At 40.9% G+C, this 11,845-nt stretch overlaps 1 protein-coding gene across 4 annotated transcripts in view; it reads right to left on the bottom strand.

Moving 5' to 3' along the window:
- The window catches only part of ARSH (arylsulfatase family member H), a 21,086-nt gene extending 10,809 nt beyond the window's left edge, over positions 1–10,277 (bottom strand). The window contains exons 1-6 of one of the 4 annotated variants that reach the window (XM_042461042.1): positions 10,012–10,093; positions 6,300–6,463; positions 5,679–5,783; positions 3,332–3,484; positions 1,754–1,875; positions 970–1,092 (exon numbers count right to left, since the gene is read on the bottom strand). In XM_042461042.1, coding sequence (XP_042316976.1) covers positions 970–1,092; positions 1,754–1,875; positions 3,332–3,484; positions 5,679–5,713 — 433 coding nt within the window. In that variant the 5' untranslated portion in view covers positions 5,714–5,783; positions 6,300–6,463; positions 10,012–10,093. Of the gene's footprint in view, positions 1–969; positions 1,093–1,753; positions 1,876–3,331; positions 3,485–5,678; positions 5,784–6,299; positions 6,464–8,464; positions 8,643–10,011 lie in introns of those variants that run through there. The other 3 variants (XM_042461041.1, XM_042461043.1, XM_042461044.1) reach the window with 3 other exon arrangements.
- Positions 10,278–11,845: the final 1,568 nt, after the last annotated feature.

Below are 11,845 nucleotides of genomic sequence, written 5' to 3'. Positions count from 1 at the left end.
GTTTTTACCAGAACCCTTTGGTGGTTGTGTTTTGTTATATCTTTGGGGTTTTTTTGGTTACAGGGACTTTGGTTTGTTTGGCTGTCCATTGGTGCACAGCTGTACAGCAGTGATCACAAACTGACTTTCACTTAGGAGTTTATCACATGAAGGAGAGTGGGAGTTTATACTGTGTATATCCCAGAAAAATCACGTAATTACGCGAAATGATTTCACATGATGTTGCACAAAACCCACCATTAAAGTGGTCAAAAAGAAGCATTAACATGCATCTTTTTACTTTTGGGATTTCAGCGACAATGCATTTTCAATATCACTTTATTTACGCAATTGCATGTGAAAGTCATTCGCACAATTACTCACCATTTTTGCTTTATTTACAGGATGCTTTAAATGCACTTTAATCTCATTTTAGTGCTGAAATTAGCCCCAGTGTGATAAACCCCTCAGAGAGATCCCAAACTCCAGCTTCACTAATTGATCTACACAAATTGATAACAGCAATGACTCCTGATGACCTGAGATAATTTGCCCTTGGTTGACACATGAAGTGAAACTGAAGTGCTTAGCTGAGCTGTATGTTAATGGAATGCTTTATTAAGTTATATTCTGAAGTGTTAATTAAAACTTGTTTCGTAAAAAGTACAGTTGGCCCTTCTTATACACGGATTTTTTATACACGGATTTAAGCATACACGGTTTGAAAATGTTCCAAAAAAGAATAAATTTACCTTGATTTTCTGTTTTTTATAAGGGACACCATTTTGCTATGTCATTATATGTAATGGGACTTGAGCATACACGGATTTTGTTATACACGGGGGATCTTGGAACAAAACCCCAGCATATAACAAGGGTCCACTGTATGTTTCTAATGAGTATTGTGAAATACTACCAATCCTTACAAACTCAAATATTTCAGGTAGGTGGATTTTCATTCATGGAAATGTTACACAGCAGTTGTCCTACCTATTAAACCAGTGGCGTAGCCTTGCTTCTGCAATATCTTGGCAAAAGTAGTCTCATTGGGAGGAAGACCACCGGAACCACCAAGCCAATGAAGAACAAGAAAATTTTCTGAATCAACCATACCTGAAATTTAATGTGTAAACATAAAATGTACTATGACTATGAACATTAGCCAGTCAGCCAAATAAAGTTCTAATGATAGGGCCAAGACTATTGTCCTTGTTTCTGTTGTAATCAGCAGAAAATAAATGAAAATGTGGAGCAGACCCAGTCTAACCATTATATAGGGTGAGGCAAATTGTCTCAGGCACCTGATGCTGGGAGTGACAACAAGAGAGCTGTGTGCTATGTGCCCTGCTTTCTAACCAACTCCTAAGTGAGTTTGTTACCTTTAGGTACTGAGGAAAACACTAGCACATAGTAAGTGTTGAGAAAAAGATTCATCTACCAGTCCAGTTGGCTTTCTTATTTATACTCTGAAGCAGCAACATGGCTTGGAGTGTCCCTGATGCTATACTATACTTTGTGCAAGCTGAACAGCGATACATTTCTACCTCTAGTTATATAGTCAAGCTCCTATCCTACCCAGTGACATCCAAAAGCCCAGGACAAATCTTTCATTTCTAATGCAGGAGAGTGGTATTAAATCCAATTGTGAACTAGACAAGACCCAGTGAATCAATGATGCATAAGTGTTTATATACCATGTTTTCATTAATTGATTGGTCTACTCTGGTTGGGACAAACATTTGGATTTTAACCTAGATTGTCTTGCCAAACAAACCTGATCTGATGGGATATCTGCCAGTGAGGAAAGCTGCTCTGCTTGGCGTACAAACAGAAGCTGCAGAAATATGCTGAGTAAGTTTCACTCCTTCCTTTGCAAGCTGGTCAATATTAGGAGTCCTGAGAAAAACAGCAGCACAGTGTGTTTCAGATGAGTAGTTTGAAAGCAAATAGAGGATGCCTGAAAAAGTATGGAAGCTGACTAAACAAGTCAAAATTGATTAAGCTGGTGCAACAATGGCAGAGAGCAATTCAAAATACATATAAGAAGCTTTCTCCCCTAATTCATTTTATGTCTGCAATTCTGTGTGGTCCACTATAGGTCAGTGATTCTACAGCTGTCCATTCATTGACTTCTGGATCTACCATAGGTTCTTGCAGCACCCCTTGGCCATTCTGTGAGACTGAAATGAGTAACAACTAACTCAGCCCTCTTCAGGTGTAATGCTTCTGTTCTATGACTAGGGTCTTGTCTGCACTGGCTAGGATACTCTGGAGGCAGCCTGGAATATCCTGTCCCTGACGCTACCCTGACCACAGATCGTCCAGGCTTGAACATAAATGCTATAGGGAAATTAATTGAAAACAGAAGCGAAAGGCCTAAATCCAGTAAGCACAATGCTGGAGAGTAAGTTCCTGCCAGCAAAGAGTAAGGTTGGTGGTAATTTATGGTTTTGCCCCCCCCCCTTGATCTCCTCCCATACCACATCACACGGAATCATTAGTAATTATTTTTTTTTACTAATATTACTCATAATTTTTAATTCTCATATATCCCTGAATGTAATGGTAACAGCTATGACATAAACAACTAGCAAATTTAAAATTATACAATTGTTCTAAAGCTAGGTGGCTGTTTAAAACGCATCCTGTTGAACCACCCAGTGCTGCTGCTGCTGCCGCCACCGCCAGTTGCTTGCTGTGACGTCAGAACAAGGTGATCAAGGTTGAGCACCTCATTCTAATCTCAGAGTAAATCAACCCATGGTGACAGTACTGGGTGGATTAGCAGGATGCATGTGTGAATAGCCAACCAGTGTTGGAGTGGAGGGCCTTTTGTAATGTGGGAGAGTTGGAGCAGATCTGAGGCCAGGATACTCCTGGATGCCCTGGAGTATCATGGCCAATGCAGACAGTACCATATTTAAATCGTGACATTTGCTACCACAAAAATAATGATGGCTACCAACTGGGATAGCTATAAAGTGGGATTGAGAAAAGTCATGCAAGATGGGGCCATCAATGGCTATAAGTCAAAAAAGGTACTCAATTTCCTAAGTGCAAGAGGCAGCAGAGCTCTACCAGTTGCTCTAGAGTATGAACAGGAGGCCCTGCACATGGGCTCCCCATATGAAATTGTCTAACCATGGTGTAATTCCCCCCCCCCACAAGGGTCTTCTTATGTTCCTAAATTTTCTGGTTTGCATCTAGCATTTAATATAATGCAGATGTATGGAGCTTGGGCACACTAGTGCAACAACACCCCTTCCATGTGAACAGAGGCCTGACTTACTTTCCAGGTTATTTTGTGCATTTAGGTATGATAGAATACAGTACTTTTGTTGAAGTCTTTTACCTGATTGTATCATTTCCATAGCAGCCTAAATCCCCAATGCCAAGGTCATCAGCAAAAAGGATGACAATGTTGGGCTTGTAGCTGACTGAAATGGCTTTTGCACTGGGTGGTATTAATAGTAGGCACCAGGCTAGAAGTAAGCCTGGACAAGTGCTAGAGAGAACAGAAATGTTTAACTGTTAGTACCTAATTCATTACAACCACAATACAGTTTCAAGAGTCCCCCCTATTATCAAATAAAGAGAGAAAAGCCATGTGATCCATTAAAGAAACAAAAATCAGAGTGGAGTATCACTTTTATAGGGATGATTAACATGGTACAGTTTCTTGGGGGTCTTCAGAATTCATTCAAGATGCTATTAGAAATAGGGGATGGGGAAAAATTAACATTACAAAAATATGGGCCAGTGGCGAGTTCTAGACCGCCGCTTTGAGGTGGTCTGCCGTCACCGCTGCTTGCTCCGCACGGGAGCCTCAGCAGCCAAACCGCGCGGAGCAAAAAAGAAGCTCCAAAATGGAGCTTCTTTCAGCGGCGCACTGATGACGTTGCGAAGCGCCAAGGGCGCATTCGTGACGTCATTAGGGCCGCGCGACGTTCGGATGCTCAGCGTCCGATACGTCAATATGGCGCCGGCCATGTAGAAGGGCCAGCGCCATATTGTACGGACACAGTCCGTACTAGACTCAGGGGCGTCTAGAAGAGACGCCCCCTTTTTAAAATGGGACGTCCTCCGGACGTCCCAACTGCTGGTTTGTAACCGGCCAGTCTGTTGTCCATTGTGTCTCTCTGCCCCTTCAAGATGGAGACTACAGGAATGGTAAAAGGGAAGGGGTGTTTAAGTTTCAATTTAAAGCTCAGTGGAATAAACATTTTTGGTTCCCTTTCATCTCCACTGACTAAAAGGCTGATTGTGTGATCCAGAGGACTGTCCCTTGCCTTTTTGAAATCCAAGAGACAAGCCATGAAATAAGAGGGCAAAGTAAAATTAATTGCTCTGCTCAAGGAAGGAAAATTTCTCAGGCATTCTCTGCAGATAACCCTCTGTTCAATCACTGGTAGCTTCATTTAGAGGGATCTCCAGTAACCAGACAATGGCTTTTAACTGAACCAGACTTCATTGCACAAGATACAGCAAAGGGCTGCTTCAGTATGAGACTACCCCATAGGTATCTTATTGCTGAATAATATCTCCCCCCTCCACCTACCATATTTCAGATTCAAAGCCAAGTGAAAGTGGAGTGAATGGAAGGGGATTATGAAAGACAGACTCATGCCTTAAATTATTTCTCAGGTAATTTCTCAATATTTCTAAGTCTTGATTTTTGGAAAAGAAATATTTGAATGCAATTCCTGATCAGTTGTCTAGATGCCTATTTTTTTTTAATATTTAAACTTGTCTTTCTGCCTAAAACAAGCACATATAGGCTGAAATTCTGCATGACTCTTCATAATGTATTAGTCCTCCATGTGGAATTACATTGCATTGAGCCATTCACCACCATCCCAGACCTATCATAGAGTCGCTGAAGGCCCCCGCAACTGGCCATCATGCCCAGAGGAGGTGGGATTGCAGAAGCATGGGACTATGGCAGTTAACAACAATAGTTTGAAGGTTTAGTGTTTGCACTTCAACCTATTCTTACACATTTCCCACAAAACATAGGGGTGAAATGGACCACCCCAAAAAGGGGTGGCTTGAAGCTGCCCCTGAGAAAGCCGGATTGGGGCAATGGCAACTGCCCACCATGGTCCCAATCTGCCTTTTTGTCAGCCCTCAAAGAAGCAGCAAATAGCCTATCCTTTTACGCCAGCCAAAAGCCAGCTTTCCCACCCCACCATGGATGGAAGCTGGCTATCAGGTGCTCCGGAAGCATGCAATGTGTAAACGCTGCGCTGTCGGAACATCCAGAAGCTGCCCCATGTGTGGGCAGCTGGGCAACATGAAGCCAGCTTATGGCCAACTTCAAAACAAAGCGTCAAAACAAAGGAGTGGTCTGTTTCACCCCTTAGCGTCTTTTTAAAAGAAGACATAATTCTAAGGCTTATTTTCGCTATAGTTGCGATGAAGTCACATTGATCTAATGGGTGTTGCTTATCACTATGTAGATGCTTATAAAAATGCTTTGTGAATATAATTAATCAACACACCATTTTTGCACTCTAACTTTTAAGGAAATTATACTTGCAGTGCCTTAATGGAAATACTTTCATTGGTTTACAAATCAGTTAATAGCTGGAAGATTATGAACTAATTTTTTTTATTATTTTATCATTACTGTGCATTAGCTCTAAGAAATATTTTATAAACAAATAAAAAACCATTGGATTATTCTAGTTAATACTTACCAAGAGTGTGCTAGACAAACCATGACTGATTTCATGGGCTGCCAAGTTATAAATTCAGTCTGCGAATGACCCGATGACAAGACAAAATTCTAGAGATCTGGATAACTGTAAGAACGACATGCTACAGATGTTAAATCCTTGATAAGAAGAATCTTGGACTGATAGAATCATAGAATCATAGGGTTGGTATAGACCACAAGGGCCATCCAGTCCAACCCCCTGCCATGCAGGAAATCTCAATCAAAGCATACCCGACTGGTGAGAATCTTTGCAGTTTGGATTTATTCTATGCAAGAATGCAACCAATAGTTTCTGTGCAGGAAACAACATTTTCTGTATAGAAAAATTGTATCTGTATTTGTATTGTTTTAAATATATTTTAGTCATCTTGAGTCCATTTATCAGGATGCGTGAATTATAATGAAAACCACCACCACCACCACCACCACCACCACCACCACCACCATCATCATCATGAATTATTATTTTATGCACAGAAAATTCTGTTTCCCATACAAAAATATCACATGTAAAGTCCTGAACTGTGAGTAGTCTTTGAAAACTGTTCAAAACTGAAGACTTTCTCACAGTAAGATGAAGATTGCTAAAATTACTGATTACCTCTTTAAAGAAATATGTACAGAAGGCATTTTGCAGTCTGGAAGCTGATTCCTCTTCTCTCTCCTTTTCCTGCTCCTTCTTCTTTCTCTCACAAGGGGAATGAATGTCTTGTCACGTTACCATTCTGTTTGTGAGCTTCCCATAGAAATAATCCTGTTGCTCCACTAAATTTTTGGTGTGGCAAGAGTATATTTCTTTCTGAGACTTAATTAGGGATTGCTATGTTTATTTTTTTACTATTTTTTACTATTATTGCTCAATACCCTACTGGAAAGAATGCACTTTTGTGAAGAGAATCTTGTCAAAGTCTAGGACTTAGTCTGTCTTGTGGACAAACAAATAATTTCTAGACTGCCCAATCACGAAGAATCCGGGCGGGTTACAACAATAAAATATAACAAATTACAATAGAGTTAAAAAATCAAACCCTAGACCTACCCCCCCCCATTCCCAATACTAAAACAGAATTAAACAGTAATAATATTAAAACATTAAAAACATTGAACAAACAAAAAATAGGCAGAAACATTGGCGGGGGAAAATAGACAGATGAGGGGACAAATATCTCTATATCTGGGGAGAGTTACTAAGTTGGAAAGGCCTGCCGGAAGAGATCCATCTTGAGCGCTTTCTTGAAAGCTGCCAGAGTGGAAATGTGACGGATCTCCTCCGGCACGTCGTTCCATAGTTTAGGAGCAGTAATAGAAAAGGCCCTCTGGGAGACAGATGTTAGCCTAGATTTTTTTGGCTGTAGTAGATTTCTTCCAGAGGACCTTAGTGTGTGGGACGGGCAACAGGGAAGAAGGCGTTCCCTCAAATACTCTGGGCCCAAGCCATGTAGGGCTTTAAAGGTAATCACCAACACCTTGTACTTTGCCCGGAAACTAATAGGCAGCCAGTGCAGGGACTTCAAGACCGGTGTTATATGGTCATTCCTAGAAGTTCCCGTGATCAATCTGGCTGCCATATTTTGTACCATTATAAATTTCCATTTCTGTTCCTGTTTCCAGTGTGTCAATTCTCCTATTTTTAGCTGCATACCTGTCAGTTTCCCTGCTGCACAAACTGGTTTCACTAACGCATTTATAAAAACAAAACAAAAAACAACCCTGCTGGAGATGGGAGTTTCCTGAAGAAACCACCCAGTTTTATTTTATTCTTTGCAACAGCACAATGACATCACTTTCTGTGGTTTTGAGAGATTTTTTTTAAAAAACCTTTATGCATGGTGGCTCTAAATTAAGTCCCACTGATTAAAATGAGGCTTCCTACCAAGTCTGTGTGAAGGCAATATTTAAAAGATGAGATATTTCTCCAATTCATTGAAAGCTCTTACAAACTTCAGCAGTTTGGTGATACTATTCAGGTTGCTGCTTTATATGACAAAGCAGCTATTCATTTCTAGAGTGCAAGATTTGGGTGAGATATTAAAGTAAATCTTTACCATGCTAACAACTGTTTACGACTTAGAGAACTTATGACAAATGATATATTTCTGTGAGTGAAAATGATGAGATCTATAGATCTATTCAGCAGTGGCTCATATGTGTCAGGGGTGCAGTGAGTTGAGCCTGCATTTTTAAAAAAAGCTATCCAATGTGCAGAATACTGTCCCCCAAAACATGCTTACCATCATGGATTGCTCATGTAAAGTTCCAACTAAAAACAAAAGTAGATTCACTGGCCCACTGACATGGAAGGCACCATGTCCAAGCTTCAATAGCAATAAGGGTTATATCATACAATATGATATGATATACACAGTGTAAAGCAGGGGTAGGCAACCTTTTTGAGCTGGAGGGCCAGGTTGCTGTCCCTCAGACAACTGGGGGGCCGAAGCCAAAAAATAAATAATTAAATAATTTTTTTAAAAAAATAAATATATAAATAAACCAGGACAAATGTAGGACAACATTTTCAAATGGAAGACACTTTTTAAAAAATGGAGGACACACGAAAAAATTTGCTGATTTTTAAAAAAATGTTAATATAAATCCATGTTTCTGAGGCTTCTATAGACAATTGCCCCGCAAAGGCCCCGGCAGCAATCGGTGGCAGGACCACGCTGGGGCCGGTCCCAAGGCCTTACCGGGCCGCATCCGGCCCGCGGGCCGCAGATTGCCTACCCCTGGTGTAAAGGTTTGTCTACTACTTTTTTTACTTACACGTAAGCATGCTGTGAATCTTTGATGCTAAAATTATGTTCTCTTTGTTTTTGTGTGCCTTCAAGTCATTTCCAACTTATGGAGATGCTAAGGCAACCCTATCCCAAGGCTTTCTTGGCAAGGTTTGCCTTGAGTCCAACTTTGGGAGAAAGTCACCATATAAATGAAGTAAATAAATAAAGATTTGTTTAGAGAGAGTTTGCCTTTGCCTTTTTCTGATGCTGAGAGAATGTAACTTGCTCAAGATCACCCATTGGGTTTTCTATTTCTAGTCTCTAGAGTCATAATCCAAAACTCAAACCACTACACCACACTAGTTGTCTTTGTCCTCTACCACTGAGCTAAGGCCATTCACTCCAAATGGCAAAGTTTTCACATTCTTCATTTTTCAACTGCAAATTGGAAATACAGTTTCCCATATCAACCTATCTAGGTGTTAAGATTTTCAGAGAAGACTTTTCTCATGGGTAAACAGACCTTGGAAAAGTTATTCCTGCTCTGAGATTCCCAGAAGCTTCCAGTTAGTTATGGCCAGTCTAAAAAAGTAATGTGCGAGATATTACATCATGGGTTGTGATGCATAGCTTTACAGTGATAGAACTATATCACTGGCATGATATGAACTGCAGGATATGTCATTCCAAATAGAGACTTCCACTGCATAATGGGGAAAAGCACCAATGGAACATAATTAAAACTGGAGATATTTTTTTTTTTTGTGGCTGGGTGCATGACATCTATAACTTTCCACTGCCCTCTATTCTGGATTACTAGTGCCCTATGACTCTGATGGGGGTCATTGCCCCTCTTCTCATGTACTTTTATTGTGGAATGGTACCTGTCCCACAAAGTGCCATACTATTGCACATTATTACCATGTTGCAATGACCATGCTACACACTCTGCTTGTACAATAGTCCCAGTGGCACAGCTATGACGATGTTCCACTACTGGGAATATGAACATTATGCAGTTTTCTAAAATGCAAAATTGTAAATTGGTTTACAACATTTTAAATTCCCAGCAGGGTGCCAGCCAATGTATCCAAACTTCAAACATGCCTGCTCAGAACTGAGTTACATTGGGGTTATTAGGGCTTACGCCTTGGCTACTTTGGAAAGGCTTTTTCTCATGTCTTTTTCAAGTTTTCATATGTGTCATTATATACTTCATGCAGTTCAAAGCAGCATACGTGGATATTTTTCAGTTCATTATGCATTCCACAACACAGCAGTTCACTTTTGCATTACTTAAAGACAAGGAACAAATGTTCTCAATGTCAAGTATTAGGACACAAGTCAAAACAGTAGCTATGTGATGTATAAATAGCTTGTACTTTTCTTCAGCTATTAAATGTAGTTGGATCACATTTTTTATAGAAAGTTAAATCCCTGCACAAACTCTTCTGCTACAGAAGAGAAATACTATCAAGAGTGCCTGGACCTCAGGCTACCCATGCTCTTTTGTATGCCAGCTGTATAACATCTGTATTCTTTTCTAATAAAATGGTTTCTGTATTTACCCAGAGCAAAAGACTTACACATTACCTGGGGGAGTCTCACTGAAGCCCAGGAGGCTACACAACAGCAGGAAAAAGGAGTGCAAATTCAGGTTAGACTTCAATCCTAGCATTCCTTAGTGGAGCTTAACCCCTGCCATGAACCCATCATTTTTCATCAGTCTCTGACGGAGGCTAATGAGGAAGTCATCATATCTCTTGCATCTGCTCATGCGCACAGCTGCTGAGCGGTTTCTGTGAGGGAGAAAATCCTTTGCTTTATATTATTCTGGAGACTTCATGGGCAGCTCTCTCTTGCCTGTAGTCAGGATTGAGTATGCTAGTCTTCTGCTACAGCTTTCCCTATACTGTATTTCTCTTTTGATACCAACAGCATGTTAACATTCAGCTGCACATGTGGGACTGATCAGAGAACAGTAGGGTCTTTCATTAGAGCTCTGGCTCAGTTTATTAAACGGATACTCCTTGAGTGTGTGTGTGAAGGTTGTAGAGTCCTTTGCCCATTTACAGAAGTTTTAGAAGACCTTTGTTTTTAAATACAGGGATCAAGCATAGCTAATGTGACAGAAACTGAGAAATTAACTGCATTTCTTTAAGAAAGGCAGATAAAGAAAGATGTGGAATACATCCAGAGGAGCTGTTGTTGTGTTTTTTTAAAATACCCTTTTGCCATTCAAAGCAGAATGCCAGGATATATTTTGATTCACTATATGTGATGTAACAGAGTTATTCACTTTAACATTACAATTTTGTTTCAGTTGAAATTTTGTTTTTTATAGATATAGTATCAGGTTTTTCATCCCATGGTTAAAAAAAAAAGGCCACGATGTTGCAAAGGAATGGGCAGTTTTTCTTTTCTTGTCAAAGAACATTTTGCTGCCAAAGACCACATTCCCACAAAGGAAGTCTGTCAGACCTACATGCCCACCGAGTGAACTGGGACCTCAACTGCCACTTGCAATGGGTTTTTGACATTAGGCAATAAGAATAAAATTAAACTGAAGCCTGCATGTGGCACTAGGGATGTGGATATCCACCCTTCCCAGTTCAACATTATTACTGCATTTGAGTTAACCATAATTAAAGCAGATTCCCCCTTAGACAATGCTTTGCAAACCTGCCTAAACTCTAGTTACTGGGAAGGGTTTTCCCCCATTTAGGTATGATGTTAGATCAAGGTTAAATCACAAATATATGTGAGTTAAATATTCTGTGAGTTTTGCAAAGCCTCATTGTCAGGCTTTGCAAAAATCTGTCATGGATGCTTAACTTTTCCATGATTTGTGCATCTGAGCTGTGCATCTCTGTTTATGTCAGGAGAGAGACATAATTATTAGCACTGCAGCCTGAGAAATATTTCTTCCCACAAAGTTTGGGTGCAAAAGGAGGCAGAACTCCTGCAGTTCCACATCAAATGGTGGTGGATGGGGAAACCTCCTAAAATCCTTTCTTTTAAGCTATTCAACTATACAAGGTACAAGTCCTCTACTGTGGCGGGTTATAAACCGCCATAAAGTACGCGCTCCGTGCGTACTAGGGTTAGGAAGGGCCGTATTAGGGTTAGGAAGGTTCTTACCTTCCTGACGGCCCTGCCTCCCAGTATGTGCGGAGCGCGGACTTTATGGCGGCGCCCATCCACATGGGCGCCACCATTTTGATGTCTTGGACGCTGTGCGTCCAGATGTGTCGTGGTGGAAGTGATGCCGTGAGGGCACGATCCGCCCCTCACAACGCCACTTCCGCGTTCCGAAAAGGAGTGCCATTTCGGCGCTCCTTTTTTGCTGCGCGGGGAAGCCTCGCGGTCTGGCCGCTGGGGCTTCCCTATGCAGCTAATGGCGGCGGCAGGAAAACGGCCCCTTGAG

Source organism: Sceloporus undulatus, chromosome 3 (genome assembly GCF_019175285.1).
Source record: "Sceloporus undulatus isolate JIND9_A2432 ecotype Alabama chromosome 3, SceUnd_v1.1, whole genome shotgun sequence".
NCBI classification, from domain to species: Eukaryota; Metazoa; Chordata; class Lepidosauria; order Squamata; family Phrynosomatidae; genus Sceloporus; species Sceloporus undulatus.
This window is presented reverse-complemented; position numbering and strand designations above follow the sequence as displayed.